This window comes from Phocoena sinus, chromosome 1 (genome assembly GCF_008692025.1).
Source record: "Phocoena sinus isolate mPhoSin1 chromosome 1, mPhoSin1.pri, whole genome shotgun sequence".
Lineage (NCBI taxonomy): Eukaryota > Metazoa > Chordata > Mammalia > Artiodactyla > Phocoenidae > Phocoena > Phocoena sinus.
Window position 1 is genome coordinate 104,975,947 of NC_045763.1, and position 25,291 is coordinate 105,001,237.

The window sequence follows — 25,291 nt, forward strand, 5'->3', positions numbered from 1 at the left end:
ATTCCTGAATTTAAGTAGGGAATTACATGTAAACAGCTTAAGAAACATAAAGTAAACTGAAAAGAACCCTAAGTTTTATTACAGTGCCTTGTTTTATAGTTAGGGATGAATTTCTTATCTGTGTTGTGCTATTTAGAGATGTAGATATAAATAGTCTATCTGGACTCTACCTTTTCAGACCTTCTGTGCAGGGGTTTAAAACAGGAGCCGGTAATGCTCCCCTTCAAGGATTCTTGGAAACATGGGGGCATTTTTTGGTTGTCACGAGGGGAAAGGTGGCACTATCGGTATTTAGTGTATGGGGGCCAAGAATGCTAACCATTCCATAGTGTCCTGGTGGTTGCACACAAAAAAGGTTTGAATTGTCTTGCCCCAAATGTCCATATTGCCTTTGAGAAACACTAGGTTATATGGATTATTTTAATGAAGGGCTAAAAATTATTAGTGGCTTCCTTTGCTGCATTGTCTTATACTGTAACTTGAGCATTATTTCTTGCTTCCTTGCTTTGCTTCTTGGTCCATTTCCTTACTTCAGGGGGCTTAATTCCTTAAAAACGTTTTTTAAATCTGGCTGTAACACTGTATAAAAAATTAACTCAAAGTGGGTCAGAGACCTAATGTAAGAGCTAAAACTATAAAACCCTTAAAAGTTAGGGGAAAAGCTTCATGACATTGGATTTGGCAGTGATTACTTGGATATGACATCAACAGCACAGGTAACAAAAGGAAAAAATACATAAGTTGGACTTTATTAAAATTAAAAATTGTTGTGCCACTGTTAGTTTGTGGACCACAGGGCTTGAGCTGAGTGTCAGGGGCTGTCTTAGTCTGCTCAGACTGCCATAACAGAATACCATAGACAGGATGACTTAAATAACAACTTTCTACAGTTTTGGAGCCTGGAAAGTCCAAAATCAAGGCCCAGCAAGATTTGGTTTCTGGTGAATACTCTCTTCCTGGCTTGCCGGTGGCTGCCTTCTTGCTGTGCCCTCAAATTGCTTTTCCTTTGTGCTTGTGGTGGCGTGGGAGGGCGGCAGAGAAAGATCTATTTCTATCTTCCTCTTTTTATAAAGCCACTACCCATCATGAGGGTCTCACCCTTATGACCTAATCTAATCCTAATCACTTCCTAAAGCCCCATCTCCAAATACTATGTTGGGGGTTAGAGTTTCAACATATGAATTTCTAGGGACACAAACATTTTGTTAGTATGAATTTTGAAGGACATGTTTAGTTTAAGAGATAGTGTCTTAGGGAGAGAACAAATAAACCTAGGTAGACCACAGAAACAAAATGTTAGTTTGAAGGGGGTCAGTTTGTCAGAGAAGGAGGGTGCGAGCCAATAAGACAAAAATTAGAGAAAGAAGAAGAAAATAAAGGTTCAAAACCAGAAAATGGGAAGACAGAGCTTAGAGAAATCCCTGGAACAAGGAGAGGTGGCTTCAGCATTTGTTGTTGAGTCTCACTGCCTTAGGTGTAGGCAGAGGGTACTTGGTAAGGATACTTAAATTGAAATAGCTGCTTTGGGCCAGGAGCTGCACTGAAGCCTGAGTGGATAATACTTTATTCCATAAGGAAATAATGAATAACTTAACAAAACCATTTTATAAAGAATATTTTAAATAAACTCTTTTTGTGTCTTGAGAGATGACCTGTAGTGATGTTTTATTTTGTACTGATGATTTTTTATAATCAGTAGTCTAATGCATTAGTGTTCTCTTTGGCATCTCTGCATTTAATGGTAACTTTTTGATGATCATAAATGATTTGGGGGGAGAGGATCTTGATTATAATCAGAAAACCATTCAACTTTCATCCTTTATACTTTTTTAGTCAATCAGAGGGACTACTTAAAATACCAAATCACCTTCTAAGACCAAAAAACAGTGAAAGTCTTATAAAATATTGAAGCTGAAAGGAAGAAGGTGGGGAGGAGTTAGTATGCATGATAATTTCCTTTTCCTTTGAACTTTATACCCATTTTCAGTCCTGATTCATTGCAGAAAGGCCAGGCTTTGTTTTATATAGAACGTGCATACGGGGGTAGTGATTTTACTGTTTTTTTTTTTTTATGTATTTTTAAACTCCAGCAAAACAATTTGAAGGTCTTACAAAGTTTATGATGAGTTTTTACATATATTGTTTAGTTATCTGTGTGTCTGCATTTACCTATGCTAAGATTTTTTTAAAAATTGAAGTATAGTTGATTTACAATATTGTGTTAGTTACAGGTGTACAGCAAAGTGATTCAGAAACATACACATGCATATTTCAGGTTCTTTTCCATTGTAGGTTATTACAAGATGTTGAATATAGTTCTTTGTGCTATATAGTAAATCCTTGTCTATTATCTATTTTATATATAGTAGTGTGTATCTGTTAATCCCACACTCCTAATTTATCTCCCCCCATTCACTTTGGTAATCATAAGTTTGTTTTCTTTGTCTGGATGTGCTTAGATTTTAATCTCAGGCTATAGGTGATACCTGAGGGTGGAGAGAAGTGAATTGACAAAATGTGTTTTTGTTTTGTTTTTTTTGCCTCGAAAATATATTATAAAAATTGGCTTGGTTAAAAAAAATACATGAGAGAAACAACAATCAAAATGATCACATGAAGGAAACAGAAACTTGTTATACAGCATTATATTTATTTTGGGGGTTGAAATAGTATGGTCAACATAGATGATCAGCTTGGAATAATATAGGGTCTGAGATACATAAAGAGAATTAAGGTGGTTCTCCATGTGATCATTCATTCATCAAATATTTATTGAGTACTGTGTTTTACAGTAAGGATTAACATAGAGTAAGACAATGCTCTAAACTCAAAGAGCTTAAGAAGCTCACAGGAAAATGATAAATATGAAAATTTATAAGATTTATAAATAAAGGACTAAGGGAAGAGTGACCTCAGCATCATGGCTGCATCAGATATACATCATCCCTCCTCACCACCCCCAACAAAATTCTGGCATCCATTCACGTACAAAAATGCCTTTATGGGTACTGTGGTACCCAACACCATACACCAAGGGACCCAGGAAGAGTCTCACCCATCCATGCATTGGGTAATAGACAGACCTTGGTCCCAGCTGTGGACCATGCAGCTGTGAACCAGCTCCAGCCTTTCTTGGCTGTGGTCTGGAACCTCTGGAGAACACTGACTTAGACAATCATCCATGGATTAGAGAGCCTTAGTGGACCTCTGGATTTGCAGAGGAGAAGTTCTAACACTCTGTTAGAGCAAAAAAAAAAAAAGAAAAAGAAAAAGAAAAAAGAGTTTGGATTCATTGGAGTGGGTGAAAGGAACAGCTTGACTTTACCTGAATCACGCTTCCCCCAGTATGGCACAGCTTAGGGCCAAGAGAGCCTATTTCAACCTGTGGTTTCTCCCTCTGGGGAAAGGGAGAGCAGGTGAGTGAGCAAACAGCTTCCCTAGTTGTGCAGGGTGCTGCCAAAGAGGCTCATTTCTCTCAGCCTATCCAGAGTGTTAAATTGTGAGCTCTATGACGGGGGGTGGGAAAAGAGTGGGATAGTGCAGATAGGACTCTTGGAGAACATTAAAGGGACGTGGATCCTATTAAGTGCTTCATGGACTCCATCAAGAAGCCTGCCCATGAGTTGCTGGGGAAGCCTCACCTGTGGATTCCTCCAACTGGCCCATGGGCATCCCCAGCATCCCACATGTATCATTCACATACCCTCCCACTCTGCAGCCGGCTCTCTGTGTTCCTGAAGGTAGTGGTGAGAGCAAGCTTTGGAATTCTCCAATCTGTGTGCCAGGGAGAGAACACAAACTTGAGCCGTAGTGCCACCTTTGGGAAGACAAAAGAGAGGCTGTCAGCACTCGGTCTGGTGCATTGCAGGATTGAGAGAGAGCATACAAGCTTAAGAATTCTGCCACAAGAGGGAACAAGAAGCATGGATCAAGTGTATCCACAGAAGGTCTGAGAAAGCCCCAGAATCTCTAACAGGGCTGATGGAAGATATTTCTCCCCAGAAGGCAGTTAGTAAAGTCTGGAGGAGCTAACTGATATTTCAAATGTGAAGACAGCAACGCAGAATTCTAAGGAACATGAAAAACCAAGGAAACATGACACCACCGAAGGATCACAGACTTTTAGTAACTGAACTCAATGACATGGAGATCTATAGTTACCTGATGAAGAATTAAAAAATAGCTGTATTGGGGCTTCCCTGGTGGCACATTGGTTGAGAGTCCACCTGCCGATGCAGGGCACACGGGTTCGTGCCCCTGTCCGGGAGGATCCCACATGCCGTGGAGTGGCTGGGCCCATGAGCCATGGCTGCTGGGCCTGTGCGTCCGGAGCCTGTGCTCTGCAATGGGAGAGGCCGCAACAGTGAGAGGCCGCAACAGTGAGAGGCCCGCGTACCACAAAACCAAAACAAAACAAAACAAAAAAAATAGCTGTTTTAAGGAAACTTCAGAAAATACAGACAATTCAACAAAATCAAGAACACAATACAAACAAAATGTGAAGTTTAACAAAGAGCTAGAAATCATCAAAAAGAACCAAACAGAAATTCTGGAGCTGAAGAATTTAATGAATGAAAAGAAAAAGAAAAAATGAAGTGGAGGGCATAAACAGTAGAATGAACCAAGCAGAATAAAGAATCTGTGAAAGAGAAGACAGGAACTTTGAAATTATAGTCAGAGGAAAACAAATAAGAAATAATGAAAAAGAGTTAAGAAAGCCTATGTGATCTAGGGGATGTGTTCAAAACCAATTAATGAATTTTAATATCCCAGAAGAAGTGAGGGAGAAGGGGACAGAAAGCAGAAAGCTTATTTAATGAAATAGTGATTGGGGAGAGATTTGGATATTCAAGTTTGTGAACCTCACAGGTCACCAAACAAACCAAACCTAAGGAGATCTTCTCTAAGACATATTACAATAAAACTGCCAAAAGTCAAAGACAAAGAGAAACTAGAAATCTATAACAGGAGGAAAGCTTGGAAATTCACAAGTATGTTGAAATTAACAACACATTCTTGAACAATCAGTGGGTTAAAGAAGAAATACAAAGAGAAATTTAAAAAATATCTAGAAACAAATGAAAATGCAAACACAACATACCAAAACCTATGGGATTCTGTAAAAGCAGTTCTAGGATGGAAGATCTAGCAAAAAGCAGTTCTAGCAATGTAGTTTTCTACATTAAGAAAAAATAACGCTCTTAAATAAACAGCCTAACTTTATACGTCAAGGGACTAAGAAAAAGAACAAACTAAGTTCAAAGTTAGCAGAAAGAAGGAAATATCAAAGATCAGAGCAGAAATAGAGAACAGAAGAACAATAGAAAAGTAGAAAAGATCAACAAAACTAAGAGCTGTTTTTTTTTTAAATAAACAAAATTGACAAATCTTTAGCTAGGCTAAGAAAAAAGAGAACTCAAAATCAGAAATGAAAGCGGAGACATTGCAACCGATACTGCAGAGATACAGAGGATCATAAAGGAGTACTGTGAGCAGTTATACACCAACAAATTGGATAATCTATAAGATATGGACACATTCCTGGAAACATAAAACTTACCAAGTCCGAATCATGAAGAAAGAGAAAATTTGAACAGTTCAATAATGAGTAAGGTGATTGAATCAGTAATAAAAAACCTCCCAATAAGAAAAAGCCCAGGACCAGATGGTTTCACGTATGAACTCTAGCAAACAGTTAAGAATGAATTAAGGCCAGTCCTTCTCAAACTCTTCAAAAAGTTTAAGAGGAGACAATAATCCTAAACTCATTTAATGAGGCCAGCATTACCCTGATATCAAAGCCAGATAAGGATACAAAAAGTAAAGAAAACTATAGGCTATCTGATGAATATAGGTGCAGAAATTCTCAAGAAAGCATTAGCAAACAGAATTCAACATCACATTAAAAGGATCATACACCATGATGAAGCAGGATTTATCCCTGGGTTGCAAGAATGCCTCAAATACACCAATCAACATGTTAATAGAATGAAGCATAAAAAATCATATGATCATCTTTGTAGATGCAGAAAAAGCATTTGACAAAATACAACATCCTTTTATGGTAACTCAGTAAGTTGGATATAGAAGAAACATACCTCAACTTAAAGGCCGTATATAATAAAATAACAGCCAACATCATACTCAGTGGTGAAAGGTTGAGAGCTTTTTCTCTAAAATCACAAACAAGACAGGTACGCGCACTTTCACCATTCCTATTCAACATAGTACTGACAGTTGTAGCCAGAGCAGTCAGGCAAGATAAAGAAATAAAAGACATCCAAATTGGAAAGGAAGAAGTAAAATGTCTTTGTTTGCAGATAGACTCCACCAAAAAACTGTTAAACTAATAAATGAATTCAGTAAAGTTGCAGGGTGTAAAATCAACATATAGAAATCTGTTATGTTTTTTTTTGTTTGTTTGTCTTTTTGCGGTACGCAGGCCTCTCACTGTTGTGGCCTCTCCTGTTGTGGAGCACAGGCTCCGGGCACGCAGGCTCAGTGGCCATGGCTCACAGGCCTAGCCGCTTTGTGGCATGTGGGATCTTCCCGGACTGGGGCACGAACCATGTCCCCTGCATGGGCAGGTGGACTCTCTACCACTGTGCCATGAGGGAAGCCCCTGTTATGTTTTTATACAGCAACAACAAACTATTTGAAAAAGCAATAAAGCAGTCACATTCACAAGTAGCATCAAAGACAATAAAATGTTTAGGAATAAATTTAACCAAGGAGGTATAAAATATGTACACTGAAAGCAATAAGACTTTGATGAAGGAAGTTGGAGAAGATGCAAATAAATGGAAGATATCCCATGTTCTTGGATTGGAAGAATTAATATTGTTAAAATTTCCATACGCCCCCCAAACCATCTATAGATTCAGTGCAACCTCTATCAAAATTCCAATGGCATTTTCCACAAAACTAGAAAAAACAATTCTGAAATTAGTATGGAACCACAAAAGATCTTGAATAAACACAGCAATCCTGAGAAAGAATAACAAAGCTAGGTGCATCACACTTCTCGCTTCAAACTACACTACCAGGCTATACTAATTAAAACAATATGGTCCTGACATAAAAATAGATACATAGACCAGTGGAACAGAATTGAGAGCCCAGCTAATATTTGACAAGGGAGCCAAGAATGTTGAGTGGGGAAAGAATAGTGTCTTCAATAAATGGTGTTGGGAAAACACTATTTCTGTTTTTTTTTTTTTTTGTACACTGGCCTCTCACTGCTGTGGCCTCTCCCGTCGTGGAGCACAGGCTCCGGATGCGCAGGCTCAGTGGCCATGGCTCACGGGCCCAGCTGCTCCGCGGCATGTGGGATCTTCCCGGACTGGGGCATGAACCCGTGTCCCCTGCATCGGCAGGTGGACTCCCAACCACTGCGCCACCAGGGAAGCCCCCATTTCTGTTTTTTCATTAATTTATTATTTTTTTTGTCTGGTTCTGATATCAGAGTAATGTTGCCCTTACGAGGTGAGTTGTAAGTATTCCCTCTTCAATTTTCTGAGTTTCTGTAAAACTGATACTAATTCTTCCCTAAATATTTGGTAGAATTCACCAGTGAAACCGTCTGAACTGGAATTTTCTTTGTGGAAAAGTTTTTGACTACACATTCTGTTTCTTTAATAGATATAGGCTATTTAGTTAATCTAGGTCTTCTTAAATTTACTTGAGTATTTTTTTATTTCTAACAAGGTGTATAAATTGTTGAAATTTTGGTGTAACGTTGTTAGTGATACTCATTTACTATCATTTTAATATTTGTAGGATTGTGGTTATGCTTCTTTCATTGTGTTATTGTGATTTGTGGCTTTTCTCCCCCTCCCCCTCTTATTAGTATTGTCAGAATTAATCAATTTTTTTAATCTCAAAGAACCAGCTTTTTTATTGCTTTTTCTCAATCTTCTGTTTTCTATTTTTTCACTTCTATCTTTATTATTTCCTTTATTCTGCTTATTTTAGGTTTAGTTTTCTCTTTCTCTGTTTTCTTAGGTTAGAACTTGAGGTCCTTCATGTGAGATCTTTTTTTCTTTCCTAATATAGATTGGTTAATACTATGACTTTCCTTCTAACTGTTCTTTTTTTTTTTTTTTTTTTTTTTGTGGTACGCGGGCCTCTCACTGTTGTGGCCTCTCCCGTTGCGGAGCACAGGCTCCGGACACGCAGGCTCAGCGGCCATGGCTCACGGGCCCAGCCGCTCCGCGGCATGTGGGATCTTCCCGGACTGGGGCATGAACCCGTGTCCCCTGCATCGGCAGGTGGACTCTCAACCACTGTGCCACCAGGGACGCCCCTGCTCCCGCTTTTTAATAAACATCTTTACTGAAGTTTTCTTTACATACCATAAAATTCACCCATATAAGTGAACAGTTAAGTTGGAGCATTAGCTGCCTCCAGTAGGTTGATGATTTCCAAATCCAAGTCTTCAGACCTGGACGTCTTAACCTGTGTGCTTTGCTGACCTTTTAAACTTAGCGTGTCTAAAAACCGTACTTAATAATTCTTTCTTACTCTTTCCCTTTATTCCAAGTCACCTGTCCTCTAGGCTCTGTCTAGTTAATGGTACTCCTTTCTATTTAGTTACTATAGTGAAAACCTATCATCCTTAACTTCTTTTCCCTTTCATGTTTAATCATTTACCTAAACTTACTATTCTTGACTTTCTAAGGTCGCTGATATTTGGTCCTTCTCCATATCTATGCTAGATGGATTTTATTAGTTTTTGGTCATTTTTTGCCTGGGTGGCTGCTATGATCACCTAACTCCCTTTCGTACTGCCAACCTTGTATCTCCCTTTCTACCTCCTCTCCCAGGTCAATCCTGAGGAGGTGTTTTTCTGAAGATTTAAGTACAGGTATGCCATTTTCAATTAGAAGTACTTTAATGGTTTGCTTTTGTCCTCAGGTTGCAACACAAGCTCTGTTCACGATTGAGCTTTTGTCTTCTCTGTCTTCCTTATTATGCCCAGTCTATTCTATGCTACTGCACCCTTCTCCACCCTGCATACTATACCCTAGTGGCCATACCAACTTATTTCCTAACTGGTGTATTGTGTCGCTTCTTCCATATCTTTGTACACTATTCCTTCTCTACTTAGTATGCCCTTATTTTCTTGATCTTCCTGGCAAACTCGTTTTTTTCTTTTTTTTCCTTTTAATTTCTATTTGAAGATCATGCCTTTCTAATGCTATTTCCTATGTAGATCTGTTTTCAGGTTGTACTCATGTGCTTATTAGAATATGCCTATGCTGTTAGACACCTCTTCTATCTAACCTATGGTCCCCTGGTACCTCACCTGTAGTTATTTACTTCCTCTGCTGTGATCTTCCTGTTTGGTGCTTATTTTGTTTACATATTTATTAGATCGTGAACTCCTGTGGGCAAATAATGTGTCTTATTTTTCTTATATTCCCTGCATCTAGCTCAGTGCCACTCACATTTGGTAAATATTTGTTGATTATCATTGAGTTAGGCTGAAGTTAATTCAGTGACTGATAACTAACCTGAAATTACCATTAATTCAAACTAAAATCCCCTAAAACCCAAGTTAGATTAATCTGTAACAGCTCTTTATGTAAATAAAATCTGTTAATAGCCACATAAATGACCTGTATCTAACTAAAGTTAAGATGGAGACAGTGAGTTTGTGTTAATGGTTCACCAACTGCTTTATTAAAGTGGGAACACTAAAGAAGTTGGTGTTTTGTGGGAGCTACATGACCAGAGTAATTGGATTTGGTGTAGAAGCTGAGGGTCAGTGAATTTCTCTGTGCTTCACCTTGAATTGCTTTCATCCTCTTTCAGGTAGCTGACAATTACTCATATTGAGAAACAGTTGGACTTTTCTATTAACATGTTTTCTTAAGAATGGAATTCACTCTTACAGAATTTGTGAGCCCAAGTGTGATAGAATTTGTGTTGTTTGGTTCTTAACTATAAATCAGTACACCAGAAGAATACATGATTTTGCTTAAAAGGGTAACATTCAGAAAGGTCTTTGTTATTTATATGACAGTGTTATTCTGTGCAAATGGGATATATTAATTTGCTATTGCAAATCATCGTAGACTGTATTTGTGAACAACTCCCTTATAATGGTTGATACCTCTTGGTTACTTTGAGTTTAAAGAGTTACTCATGACATTGAAGGAGTGACATTTCTCTCTGGAAGGGCTTAATTCCTTTAGGCACTTGCCACTGAGCTCTGTAGAATACTGTTATTTGAGTATTTTCTGTACTGGTTGCTCACTCTCCTATAGTTGTTTCCTAAAACCATTCTTGGCCTATACTTGTACATAAGTAGCTATTTACATAACTGTTTCAACTATTTTTGTTGTGCTTTCCTGGATCCTCTGAAATATCTTTAGGGTGTTATTAAAATTTAGGGTGTTTGAAAGGTTATTTAATATCTAACATTGTTATTAAAAACAAGGACCATTGTATGGGCATTGTCTTTTATCTTTTAAAAGATAGAATTACATTGCTGATTTATTCAGCACTTTTTAAAAAGTCACTTCATAGGGGCTTTGGTGAGTTTTCATAGAATTTGGAGATTAGTAAGAGTCAATTTAGTAAAATTCCCTTATAATGGTTGAGGGTAGTTAATATATGCCAAAGTCTTTAAGGGCTCTCATGTTTCTTAAATCTAGGTCAAAGAACAGGGCCTGGAAATCTTAGCAATGAAATAATGGATGTGAATGAAAGCTGATGTAAAAAGTGTTTCTATCAATATGAGGAAAGAATGTTATCAAAGGAAGTTTAAATGCTTGGAGTCTAGAAAGATGAGACCCAATGAGTAGGAAATTACTGAGTACCTTCTGTCTGTTAGATAGCTCCTTTCCGTTCCTTCTACTTTTATTTATAATAATTTGTAGATTCTTTGGATTTTCTATATAAAAAGCATGTTATCTGTCATAGAAGGCATTATTTTTTGGAACTTTAATTTTTTTCTTATACTTTAATCTTACTTTTGTCTCTTGTTTTACTTTGCTGGCTAGAAGTACAATCAAACAGAAGTGTGATAGTGAGGATCCTTATTTGTTTCTCTCATTTTGAAGGAAACGCTTCTAAAGTTTCACTATGAAGAATGATATTTGCTGTAGGTATTGGAAGATAGCTTTTATTAGATTGAAGTTCTCTTATTCTCCTTTGCTGTAGAGTTTTAAGAATGGGTGTTGAGGGCTTCCCTGGTGGCGCAGTGGTTGAGAGTCCGCCTGCCGATGCAGGGGACACGGGTTCGTGCCCCGGTCCGGGAAGATCCCACATGCCGTGGAGCGGCTGGGCCTGTGAGCCATGGCCACTGAGCCTGTACGTCCGGATCCTGTGCTCTGCAACGGGAGAGGCCACAACAGTGCGAGGCCCACGTACCGCAAAAAAAAAAAAATAAAATAAAAATGGGTGTTGAATTTTGTCACTTTTCTGTTTTTACTTTGTACAATTTTTCTTTAATAATAGGTAGATTACGTGGATAGAATTTTCTGATGTTAAACTATTCTCACTTCTGGGATAAGTCCAATTAGTTATGATGAATTTTTTTTCCTATTTTTTAAATGTTACTGATAACTTTGCTGATATTAAAAAAAAAATCTGTGTTCATGAATGAGCTTAGCCTGTGATTGTCCTTTTTCCATGGTAATCATTCAGTTCTGTTTTGGGAATGTTAAATTAGAGGGGTTTGACAAGTGTCTTACATGATATTAGAAATTTGGATCTGGAGTACTTAGTAACGTGGAAAAGGCTGACTATAAATATTTTGATATAATAGTTGAGAAAATACAGCTGGATGATGTTGAATAGGAAGGTATATAGAGTAAGAACAGAAATGAGGATGGAATACATTTTGGGGGTTCATCGATGATGGTAAAGCCAATAATTAGAGGCTTGTTGGAAAGGCAGGTGTGAGAAACAGGGAATTCAAAGGAAGGAAAAACTTAGCTATCAGTTTTTAACTGTGGTGGGTAGAAGAGATGTGAGGTTAGAGAAAGCGGAAACAGCAAATGTAGTACTCTGAAAAAGTATGGTGGTAAAAGGAAGGAGGGGGGACACCAGTGAAGGTGGAACTGGAGGCAGTTTTGAAGGAAGTTTTTATTTAATGTTTTAAGGGTGGATGAGACTTCATGTTTGTAGGTGAAGAGTAAAACTCTAGTAAAGAAGGATGTAGTGAATATAAAAGGGAAATGTATATTCACCTAAATCTTTGCCAAACAAGATTTCAATGTAATTTTATCTGTTCTTCTGTAATCTAGGGTTGTATTTATCTTTCAGAATGTTTCCAAACATGATTTATTTAAACACTCTAATTGGAGAAGGAAATCTATTACTTGGTTAGTTTATTTCTGGCAGATCAGCCCTTAGATACTAACAAGAGTCTCAGGGAAAGAGGACATCTAGGGTGGAGAGTGGCTCAGTAAAGACTAGGTCATTCACCAGCCATAAAAATCACAAAATAATAGTGGCTTAAGCTGAAGCAAAGTAGAAGTCTGTTTCTGATCTATAGGGCAGTTTCTATTACGGAAGCTGAAAAATAGAATTTTTATTTTGCAGGAGCATATGCTTAGCTAAAAATTGATGGCTCTAAGACTAAGGAGGAAGGGAGCAAGATATTGAGGGAATGGTATCAGTGTCTACACAGTAGAGACAATCTCTTAAATAAAATTCATCTTTTGTGTGAAAGGCAGTATTTGCATAGTTTAAGAAGTCAAAATGCGCGTGTTTGTACCTAGGCTCTCTACTTACTAGCTCTGAGACCCTGAGCCAATTCCTTTTTCTCTTTGTGCTTTAGTGTTTTCCTAATAAGATGGAGAACAGTGTTAAATATAAGGTGCCTCATAAATTGGTATGAGGATTAAATAAGATAATCTAAGTAGTTGACTAAGTCTGTGCCTGGTATATCTAACCCCAAAACAATTATTAGTTTTGTCATTTGCCTCTGATTTTCAAGGATCAAGGGTGTGTGGAAGGAAAAAACAAAAACAAAACAAAATGAGACAACAACAGCAACTAAAAAAAAACCCCAAACCTAATATTACTTATGGGATATCAAAAAGTGATTTAACTATTACACATAGGATATAATTGAAAAAGTAATTTCAAATCTCATGAGAACCTGTAGATTTAAGATTAGATTTTTTTTTGGAAGCCTTGGATGGTACCCAGAGTTAGCCAGACTGCAAAGTTTGAGGGCACAGTCCTCCACAAGACCACCCTTACTTCGGATACCACCTGAAATTTCAGGGGACTCCCAAAGCCACCCTCAGGTTTGATAATTTGCTAGGACTCACAAAACTCACTGTAAGTTATCACACTCATGAAAGGATTATAGATTACAGAGAAAGGATGGAGTTTAAAATCAGCCAAGGGAAAGAAGCACATAGGATAAATTCCAGGAAGGTTCCAAATGTGGAGCTTTTGGTGTCCTCTTCTTTTAAAGTCAGGACATTACTCTCCCAGCATCAATGTGTGACAGTATGTGTTGCCACCCACCTAAGCTCTCATGAGCTTTGGGGTCCAGAGTTTTCAAGGCATGATTAATTGATTTCCCATGTAGTTGAACTCAGTCTCCATGTTGGCTCATACTTTGTGACCCAAAACCCTTACCCTAAGTGGTATTGTTGGATTTTTTTTAGCATGGCCAGCCCCCACCCTAGGACTATTGGATGTGGCCAACCCCATCCTAAAATCTGGTGTGGTCAGCACCCACCATAAACAAGGACACTTCTATGACGTTTGACAGATTACCTCCCAGAAGCTGAGGACAAGGCCAGACTTCTCTTTGGGCAAGGCCAAATTCTTTACTACATAGAAAGATATAAGGCACTGATGAAAAGCAAGAGACATTTGCAAATGGAAGTTCAACATGATTATCTGTTGAAGATATCAAAGTTAAAAAAAAATCTTAAAAACATAAGTAAAACAAAGATCATTCAGGTGAAAATAAACATCCAGAACATTTGATCCAGCTGGTGTAATTTAAAATCTAGAAATTTGGGCACTAAAGCAAAATTTGAGGAGCTCCTTGAAAAGAGATCAAAATAAAAATTTGAGATATATAGGGGAAAAAACGAGAAAGAAAACGCATGGTGCTACTAAATGATTATTGTGGAAAGATGTTCTTAAGGAAGAAAGGAAAAGCAGGAATAAAGTGCATTTGTGGGGATTACTGCATTCACTTGTATTTTGAAACAGAGATTGGAGGATTTGATATAATTAATGGTTTATGTTTGTATAGAAAATTACAGTTTTGTTAAATACTTGTACTTACCTTGGATAAGTGTAGCCAAGTGTATTAGGAGAGTATTATTTGTTTTCCTATTTTTATTGAAGAAAGTACTGATGTTAGAGGTTTTTGAGTGATTTGTGCCAGGTTGCTGGGTGAGTTTGGAGCAGAGCTGGAACTGGAATCCTTGTCTCCTAACTTTTTGCTTAAGTACTTCTACTTCAAGTACTTTTTTCCCAACTACAAAATGATTCTTCTTGGATCTATTCTCTAGGCCTAGGCACAATGTTTTCTGTTGGTAAGGAGGGGGAGGGGGATTGGAAGGCAGTTGGGTGGTACCTGCCTGTATTTACTTTGGTTACCTTATCTAAGACTTTATTCAGCACCTGTCTGCTGCTGCTACCCTCATCTGCCTGAGTCTCCTGAATAGATCAGCCCAGGATTACCCTTGGATGCACACTGGGGCCAACCTTGGCTCCTCTGTGCCATACTTTTTTCATATCCAGTCTGTCTGCAGGCCCTGTGGACTTTTTCTTGCTACCCGGATGACCTTGTTTGTCCCTGACTCTCTGGCTCTGCTGTGATTCCTCCTCTTTTCTGTTTTCCTCATCAGCCCTTTTTCACAGCAAGGTATCCAATTTTCTTTTTCTCTAAACATTTAGCATTTTATTTTAAATACTAGGCTGTGAATTGATTTTTTTCTCTCTTGATATACAGTTCTGTGATTTTCAGCACATGTTCACATTTGTGTAACCACTGAAATAGGATATATAACAATGCTATAATCCAGAAAAACTGTCCTGTATTATTCTCTTATAGTTAACCTCTCCCCTTATCCATAACTTGTGGCATCCACTAATATAGTCATCATCCTTCTATTTTTGTCTTTTTGAGAATGTCAAGTAAAATGTAACTTTTGAGACTGTCTCCTTTCACTGACATAATACCTTTGAAATGCATTCAAGTTGTGTTTACAAATAGTTTCTTTTTATTGCTGAGTAGTATTCCCATAGTGTGGCTATACCACAGTATAAACAGTGGTTTACTTAACCATTTACTTGTTGAAAGACATAAGGGTTGCTTCCAGTTTTTGCCTGTTATGAGTAAAGCTGCTATAAACATTTTTGTATAGGACCCCCCCCCCAATTTTTGAAATTGTGGTAAAATATGCATAACATAAAATTCACCATCTTAACTGTTCTTACTTGTACAGTGCAATGGTATTAAATACATTTATATTGTTGTGCAACCGTCACCACTATCCATCTCCAGAACTCTTTTCATCTTGCTAAACTGAAACTCTGCACCCATTAAACAATAACCTCCTGTTTTTTCTTTTCCCCCAGCCTCTTGCAACCACCATTCTACTTTCTGTCTCCATGATTTTGACTACCCTAAGAATCTCATATGATTGGAATCATATAGTATTTGTCTTTTTGTAACTGGCTTGTGTATAGGTTTTTGTGTGAACATAAGCCTTAATTTCTCTGGGATAAATGTCCAGGGCAATTGCAGGATTCTGTGATAGTTACGTTTAGTTTTTAAAGAAACTGCTAAACTTTTCCAAAGTAGCTGTACTGTTTTACAATCTCACCAGCAATGTTGTAAGTCCAGAGTTTGAATTCAGTTTCTAGAGAGGTAACTTTGGTGACCCCCTTAGAGTAGTCATCACTGGATGATTTGGAAAATAGTAACTACCACTCCTGTATTCATTCACGTGGATTGGGGTGGAGGTGGAGAAAAGATTCAGCGCTGGGTAGAAACCCAGTAGGTATCTACTGCAGTAGTGGTTTCCAAACCTGTATGCACACCAGAATCATCAAAGGAGCTCTTAATAATACAAATTCATGGGTCTCATACAGACCTGCTAAATTGGAATCTGTGTTTTTAACAAGGGCTCAAGAGAATTTTAAGTGGTCGTGCTCACATCAGTTGGACCATTGTGTTGTAAGATCGATGGAATTTCCAAAATTTTAGAAGTGCATGATGCATATATAACAAATAAAAAATTTCCCATCCTCTTATCTTTCCTGCTTCTCTCTCTTTCTTTGACCCTATGTTTATATTTTGTCCCCTCTTCACATCAGTTTATGAAATGCTCTTATTTATTTATTTACTTAAGCTTTTTTCTTTATTTTTAATTGAAGTGTAGTTGATTTACAATGTTGTGTTAGTTTCTGGTTTACAGCAAAGTGATTCACTTATACATATATATATATATTCTTCATATTGTTTTCCATTACGGTTTATTATAGGATATTGAATATAGTTCCCTGTGCTATACTGTAGGACCTTGTTGTTTATTATTTGGTCCCCTCTTGATACTTACTTCTATTTTTTATTTTCTCTCCCCCATCTAGTTTTTCACTGGTCTCTCTTTTCTCTCTCTCTTTTTTTTTTCCTCATGTGTCTACTAATAAGTTATTGATTGCTATTTTCTGTTTTTACTTGGGCCTTAAATTGTAACTTTCTAGGTTCCCTTTTTCTCCACTGTGTGAGTGGTTGCTCTTCAGCATCTAGAACTCATTTTCTTTCTCATACTAAGATATATTTATCCTCTTCTTCAGGCAGGTAGATCCAAGTCTCTCTCACGGATCATTTTTTTTTTTTTTTTTTGTGGTACACGGACCTCTCACTGCTGTGGCCTCTCCTGTTGCGGAGCACAGGCTCCGGACGCGCAGGCCCAGTGGCCATGGCTCACGGGCCCAGCCGCTCCGCGGCATGTGGGATCTTCCCGGACCGGGGCACGAACCCGTGTCCCCTGCATCGGCAGGCGGACTCTCAACCACTGCGCCACCAGGGAAGCCTATGGATCATTCTTTTTAATGGCAGGAGCAGAAAACAACTATCAGGGTTTGGTGGAGGAAACTTTAAGTTTTATGTTTATTTTTCTCCTCTTCTTATAGGGAAGAAGAAGAACGTTTGAGAAATAAAATTCGAGCTGATCATGAGAAGGCCCTGGAAGAAGCAAAAGAAAAATTAAAAAAGTCAAGAGAGGAAATCCGAGCAGAAATACAGACAGAGAAAAATAAGGTAGTCCAAGAAATGAAGACAAAAGAGAAAAAGCCACTGCCAGCAGTTCCTATACCAAACCTTATAGGAACACATGGTGGAGAACCAGAAGATAATGACCTAAGAGAGAAAAGGGAAAAAATTAAAGAGGTAATAAGCTGAGATTTGTGATACGGGGTGTTATGGATATGGATATGTCTGTCTATCTATCTATCTATATCGGGCTGGCCAAAGGTTCCTTTGGTTTTTAAGTAAAAAAAAAAAACACATTTTTCATTTTCACCAAGAACTTTATTGGACAATGTATTCACCATTTTGTTCCACTACCTTCTGCCATTTTTCAGGCAACTTCATAATTCCATCTTCCCAAAGCTTTTTATCTTTTTGAGCAAAGAACTGTTCTAGGTGCCTTTTACAGTCTTACAGGGAATTGAAAATTTTTCCATTAAGAGAATTGTGTAAAGACTTAAATACATGGAAATCGGAAGGTGCGATGTCTGGTGAATACGGCGGATGAATCAGAACTTCCCAGCCAAGCTGTAACAGTTTTTGCCTGGTCATCAAAGAGGCATGTGGTCTTGGGTTATCCTGATTGAAGACTATGCATTTTCTCTTGACTAATTCTGGATGCTTTTCGTCGAGTGCTGCTTTCAGTTGGTCAAATTGGGAGCAGTACTTGTTGGAATTAATCGTTTGGTTTTCCGGAGGGAGCTCATAATAGAGGACTCTCTTCGAATCCCACCATATACACAACATCACATTCTTTGGATGAAGACCGGCCTTTGGTGTGGTTGGTGGTGGTTCATTTTGCTTGTCCCGTGATCTCTTCCATTCCACGTTACTGTACAGTATCCACTTTTCATCGCCCATCACAATTTGTTTTCAAAACAACATTTTCATTATGTTTAAGTAGAGAATTACTATGCGGAAATATGGTCAAGAAGTTTCATTTTTGCTTAACTTATGTGGAACCCAGACATCAAAGTGATGAACATGACCAAGCTGGTGCAAATGATTTTCAATGCCTGATTTGGATATTTTGAGTATGTTGGCTATCTCCTGTGTGGTATAACATTGATTGTTCTCAATGTCTCGATTTGATTGCCATTAACTTCAACTGGTCTACCTGACCATGGAGCATCATCCAGCGAGAAATCTCCATGAAACTTCACAAACCACTTTTGACATGTTTGATCAGTCACAGCACCTTCTCCATACACTGCACAAATCTTTTTTTGTGTTTCAGTTGCGTTTTTACTTTTCTTGAAATAATAAAGCATAATATGCCCCAAATGTTGCTTTATTTCTTCCATCTTCAATATTAAAATGGCTGCACAAAAATTCACCAGTTTTGGTTTGTTTTTTTAATGCACACTGATATGAGGTCTGTCACAATACAATCTAATAAAATTGTTTGGAATGAAGTTAAAGACAACTAAGCGCTACTAGAGCCATCTTACAGAAAAAACTGAATGAATCTTTTGGCCACCCAACCCAATATCTGTCTGTATTTGTACCATCTATGGTGTCATACTTTGATCTTGTTTGTTTTGAGGTCAAAATTGTAGTTCAGTTTGCAAGTTGGCAGTAAGAGCTAAAACTCTCTTAATATCGATTATAATTATAGAATACTTAAAATTTTTGATATAATGTTGTTTGGATAGTTACATTACTCACCCTGTGTTCAGAGATCTTTTGATGTTCAGTATTTTATAAATAATGTAGAGTATATCCATAACAATTTATCATTTAATAAGAAATTTCTTAAGTGTTTAGTTACTCGGAACTCTGCTAGATATTATGTAAATCTTCTAATAAACATGTTTCTGAAGAGTTAGCATTATGTCTGCCATCTTTCAAGGAACCCGTTGTGATACCACTTAACTATACTGCAGATTAAGAACATATCCTTCCAAAGAGTCTCAATGGATTGAAGAGTAGGGAAGGATTGATTTCAACTTTTAAAAAATTTCTTTTGGTCTCAGAAGTCTGTCAATTTGTTATTCTAGGAGTTATTTGGAGATAAAGAGAGTACCAGAGGGAGAGGAAATCTAGTGAATATTTTAGTAGAACTTTGTTAATTAGAACTCCTAATTCTGGGTGGAGTTTGTAGTTGTACTGCTTATGAAGAAAAGACTTTGTTAGAGTGTAATAGCATCAACAATATTTCAAATCTATTGTTCATCATAAAATAAGACAATAAGTTTAGTTCAAATAGATATCTATTTGGATATATCCTAGTAATGAATATGGAAGATTTGCAGGTATTTTAAGCGTGGCCTTATGAATTGGTATAAAATATGTCCTCTGATTTTACCTCACCTTTGGATTCTGTGTTTTATACTCAGGCTGCTTGAGGCACTTTCTTTGGACAGTGTTGAGGACTTTGATACATTTCTTTTCAGATGCCTGACCTTTTTTTTAGATGTCATTAGAATTTATTGAAATACTGTCTGATGTACATAATAATTCAGATAGGTAACAGTGTGTGTTGAGAGGACCCAAGACCACCCACAGGCTCAGTGATTCACTGGGAGTACTCACAGAACTTAGCAAAACTGTTGCATTCATGGTTCATGGTTTTGGTGTATTCAGCTGAAAATGTACAGATTAAAATCAATAGAAAAGGCAGATAGGACGAAGTCCAGTAGAGACCAGGTACAAACTCCTAGTTGTCCTCTCCCAGTGCAACGATACGGGCAGCGCTTAATTCTTCCAGAAATGATTTGTGGCAATGTGCACAATGTATTGCCAGCCAAGGAAGTTCACCCCAGCCTTGGTGTCCAGATTGTTTATCAAGAGTTCATTATGTAGGGTTGGCTAATCTTAGTTCTTCAGCCCCTCCAGAGGTCATGCTGATACCGTGTGGTTCAAGGTCCCCACTGTAAATCACGTTTTAGCATAAACTATCTGACATGGCCCAGGACTTCAGGTAAACAAAGATACTCTTAACAGGCAGGATAATAAAGGTTTAGAGGTTATTTTCCAGGAGGCTGGTACAGGCCAGACCTTTTTTGAGGATGTGCAGGGTTTGGACAACCCAGACCTGCTAAGTGAATCCTATAGAGCATACATATTATCCAGGGTTCTTGTAAATTAACATAAAACATATTAAGAATCCCTGTGTAGGCTCCTGTTAAACATTATGGTAACTGACTTAGTAAGCAGAGAAAGTTGGAATCTAAGCCTGCAGGGGAAGAAGCTAACAAGAGGCAAGGTGATGTGAATATCTGCAGAATATCTGAAAGTATCAAGAATTAGAAACACCATTTACCTCTGAAGGCAGGGGTATAAAATAGAGCTGGAAAGGGATTATTTGAAAGTTTTTAAAGGAGCTCTTAACCCTTAGATCCCTAATTCTCTAGCCTAAGCATCCTAGTTGCTGTCCTCCCTTCCCCAAAAGAAGACCAAAAGTTTACTTTTGGATGGATGAATTAGGGAAGATCTAGATTTTGGGAATACCAAGTATGGCTGAGGGGAAAGGACAGAGGTCATTCTAAAAAGTGAAGCGGCCATAAAAAGAAAAACGAAATTGAGTTATTTGTAGTGAGGTGGATGGACCTAGAATCTGACATACAAAGTGAAGTAAGTCAGAAAGAGAAAAACAAATACCGTATGCTAACACATATATATGGAATCTAACAACAACAACAACAAAAGTGGTCATGAAGAGCCTAGAGGCAAGACGGGAGTAAAGACACAGACCTACTAGAGAATGGACTTGAGGTTACAGGGAAGGGGAAGGGTAAGCTGGGACAAAGTGCGAGAGTGGCATGGACATATATACACTACCAAACGTAAAATAGGTAGCTAGTGGGAAGCAGCCGCATAGCACAGGGAGATCAGCTCGGTGCTTTATGACCACCTAGAGGGGTGGGATAGGGAGGGTGGGAGGGAGACGCAAGAGGGAAGAGATATGGGGACATATGTATATGTATAACTGATTCACTTTGTTATAAAGCAGAAACTAACACACCATTGTAAAGCAATTATACTCCAATAAAGATGTTTAAAAAAAAAAAAAGTGAAGCGAGTAGTGGGGATGGAGGGAATTAAGTGAAAAATGGATTCTGAATATTGAGACAACTTTATCCTGCTCAACTCTTTGAATTCTGGCAGCCAGGTGTATTTTCAATTAGCAGGAAAATGAAGGACTTCTGTCTGGAGAGACTTGACTGGCCCAAGAGGAAAGACCTAGTCTATTTCTCAGTGAAACACCCCTGGGTTTCATCTGAGCTCCCTAAGATGAGGCTCAGTCAATAAGTCTTGCCTCTTCACTGACAGCCTTTGATTGTCTTGTAAGTGCTTCACTCATATGTGAAGAGCAAACCACGGATCACCAGACATGTAAGGAAAGTTTCTCACATGAGACAAATGGAAGAAAGGAATTTAGAGGATACAGAAGCCATACAGAGAGCAGAATACATATATCAAAAAAGAATATCTTTAGGATGCCAAAAAATTAAATTCATGAAATGAGAATAAGTTATAAAAAGGAACATTTACAGAATAAGGAAGAGTTCTTGGAAATTAAAGATATTGATACATTAAAAAATTCAGTAGAAGAGTTGGAAGATAAAATTGAGCAAATCTCTTGGAAGGACAAAAGATTAAGGAAACAAGAAAAATGATAAGATCAATCTGGAACATCTAACCAGTGATTAATTAGGAGTTTTGGAAAAAGAACAGGGAAAATAGAGGGGAAGAAGTCAAAGAAACAATTCAAAGGCTCCTACTGAAATTTTAGAAAAAGAGGCATGAAAAACAGATCCTAAAAGTTTACAGAGAAAAAAATAGTTTCACCCAAAAGATTTGGATTGTACATAATGGCACATTAGATTCCTCAACAATAATATTAGAAAGTGGAAGAGAATGGAGCTAAGGCTTAGGAAGAATTATATATTCAGCCAAATTATGAATCAAATCTGAGGGTAAAGATATTTTTAGATGTTTTCTCAGATTGCTACTGCAAAATATGCTTCAGCATAAAAATAGGAAGATAAACGATTTTGGAAACAGGATCTGTCACTAGAGAGAGAAAGGAAGGTCAGTCTCAGGACTGTGAAAAAGGGGATCAGATGATGGCTGTGCTTCAGGTTGAGAGAATGGAAGTCCAGGTTAGAGTTAGGAGGATAGAGAGCCTCAGGAAGGATTTATCAGAGAATGAAATGGAACTGATGGTTTATCTGATGTGTTTAATTATATTGAGACAAATTTTGAAACTCAAGTATAATTTGGAAGTAAATTAATAATTGTTACATTTAAAATTACATCAACAAAAATACCCACCAAACTTCAGACCAGTAGTTAACATCAGGGAAAACAAAAGTTGAACAAAATAATATAGTAATTGTAAGAAAAACATGTTGTTAACTACATTGGAAGGATGTGAGCCAGGGAATATATGTGGGGAAGTTTATGTGGAGGTGAGCTGATAGTGTATACGAAAGCTAAATTATCTTAACTATAGGGGAATGTAGTAAATAGCTAAAACTTTTTTTAAAATCAAGAAATAGCAGTAAAAAATGTACTTAGAAATATAGTGGTAAATAGAAAAACAGGTCAAAGAGTTTAAGTAATTGGCTTAGGAAAGTGGAAGGAAAGGAAAGTGGGGAAGATAGGACAGGCTATTAGATTTTTTAAAAATTCAACTTTATTGAGACATAATTTATGTACAATAAAATGTATTTATTTTAAGAGTATAGCTTGATGAGTTTTGACAGATGTATATACTTGAGTAACAACAGTGGCGATCAAGCTGTGAATAGGTCCATAATCTCAGAATGGTTTATTTGTGCCCCTCTTCAGTCTACCCCATTCCTTGGCCCCAGGCAACTGCTGGTCCGCTTTTAATCATTTATAGATTAGATTCGTCTTTTCTAGAGTTTCAGTGAAATGGAGTCATAAGGTATGTGATATTTTGTTTCTGGGCTTTGGCTCAGCATGTTTTTGAGATTCATCTATGTATATTACAATAAAGGTAATTTTTTTTTCTTCGTAGTATTCCATTGTATGGCTATACGATGATTTGTTTTATTCATTGACCTGTTGAACATTTGTTCAACCTTTGGTCCAGTTTTTGGCTATTATGAATAAAGTTGCTATGTACATTTGTGTACAAGTCTTTTTGTGGGCATATGTTTGTTTTAGTTTGACATTTCAGTCTGTGATCTGTTGTGAGTTATTTTTTTTTTTGTTTATTGTGTGAAGTAAAGGTTGTGCTTCATTTTCTCCCCATAGGGCTTTTTACTGTTCCAGAATTATTTGTTGAAAAGATTATCCTTTCTTGATTGAATTACCTTGGCACTTTTGTTCAAAATCAATTGATAAAATCAACAGATGTTGAGTCTCTTTCTGGACTCATATCTGTTTCATTAATCTATATTCCTGTCCTTAATGAGAGTACGACACTGTGTTGATTGACTTTTATAGTTAAGTTTTGAAATCAGTTAAGTCCTCCAACTTTGTTCTTTTAAAAATAGTTTTGGCCATTCTAAGTCCTTTGACTTTATTGAATTAGCTTTTCTGTGAAAATAAAAGGTTGCTGGGATTTTGATTGGGTTTTCATTGAATCTGTAGATGATTTGGGAAAAATTGTCATCCTAACAATATTGACTTTTTCATTCCCTGAGCATATCTGTCCACTTATTTAGGTTTTCTTTAATTTACCTCAGCAGTGTTTTGTAGTTCTTGCACATGTTCTATTTCATGTTTTTTGATGTTAGTATAAATGGAATTGTTTTCGAATTTCCATTTCATGTTCATTACTAGCATATAGAAATATAATTTATTTTAGTTTGCAGAACGTGTATCTTATTTACTGAAGTCATCTTCTAGTTTTAGTGGCTTTTTATTTTAAGATTGCTTAGGATTTCCCTTGTACATAGTCATGTCGTCTGTGAATAGAGGTACTTTTCCTTTTTCCTTTTTGATTTTTATGCCTATTATTTCTTCTTATTATTGCCATGGCTAGGACTTTCAGTACATTGTTGAAAAGAAGTGATGAGAATAGATGTACTTGATTTGTTCTCAACTTTAGGAGTGGGGTCTTTTACCATTAAGTTTGATGTTAGCTGTAGGTTTTTTTTGAAGATGCCCTTAATTAAGTTGAGGATGTTGCCTTGTAGTTTACTGAAAGTTTTTTTCATGAATTGGTGTTGAATTTTGTCAAATGTTTTCTCTACATCTAAAAAGATGCTTGTATGATTTTTTTCTTTTTATTCCGTTAACATGGTGAATTATAGTGATGTGTTTTTGAGTGTTAAATTAGACTTATATTCCTGGGTTAAACTGCACTTGGTCATTGTCTAGTATCCTCTTTATATATTGTCACTTTTTGTTAAGGAATTGTTAAGGAATTTTGAGATATGTTGGTTTTTAATTCCCTTGTAATGTCTTTGCCTAGTTTTGGTGTCTGAGTAATGCTGGCTGCAAAAAACAAGTTGATAAATGTTTTAATGACTATTATGTTTGATATACCACAGGCTACTATTACATAATTCAACTAATATATAATTAAATACTCTGCTGTTGTGTAGCTTAGTACTCCCTGGCTTGTAAGAAACTCAGTTCAAACTAATTGATATAAAAATATTTTTTAGCTTAGGGGCTCTGAACTAGAGCTTCAAGTTTGGCTGAATCCAAGTCTGTAGATGTTATTGTCAATAATATGCATGTCTCTTTCTGTTTTCTTTTTTTATTTAGTTTCTACATGTTGGGAGAGAGACCCCATCAGCTCCAGGATTATATATTACATAGATCTTGAGATTGCAAAATGAGAGTCCCTCTGTCTGCCGGTGTCTATAACAATATGTATGAAAGAACTTGATTGCCTTTACTTGAGTCACATGTACTCAATCACTTTGTGTAGGTCAGGAGTTGGCAAACTACAACCTGCTGGCCAAATTCTGATTGCTGCCTATTTTTTAAAAATACAGTTTAATTGGAACCCAGTCATGCTCATTTGTTTATGTATTGTCTAGGGCTGCTTTTAGTTTTTTAAAATACAGTTTAATTAGAACCCAGTCATGCCCATTTGTTTATGTATTGTCT

General features: G+C 37.2%; 1 protein-coding gene across 4 annotated transcripts in view; it reads left to right on the forward strand.

Annotated features, from left to right (window-relative positions):
- MAN1A2 (mannosidase alpha class 1A member 2) overlaps window positions 1-25,291 on the forward strand; it is a 173,451-nt gene that overhangs the window by 34,358 nt on the left and 113,802 nt on the right. For all 4 annotated transcript variants that reach the window (XM_032633910.1, XM_032633914.1, XM_032633922.1 and 1 more), the window contains exon 2: window positions 17,134-17,389. In XM_032633910.1, coding sequence (XP_032489801.1) covers window positions 17,134-17,389 — 256 coding nt within the window. The remainder of the gene's footprint in view (window positions 1-17,133; window positions 17,390-25,291) is intronic.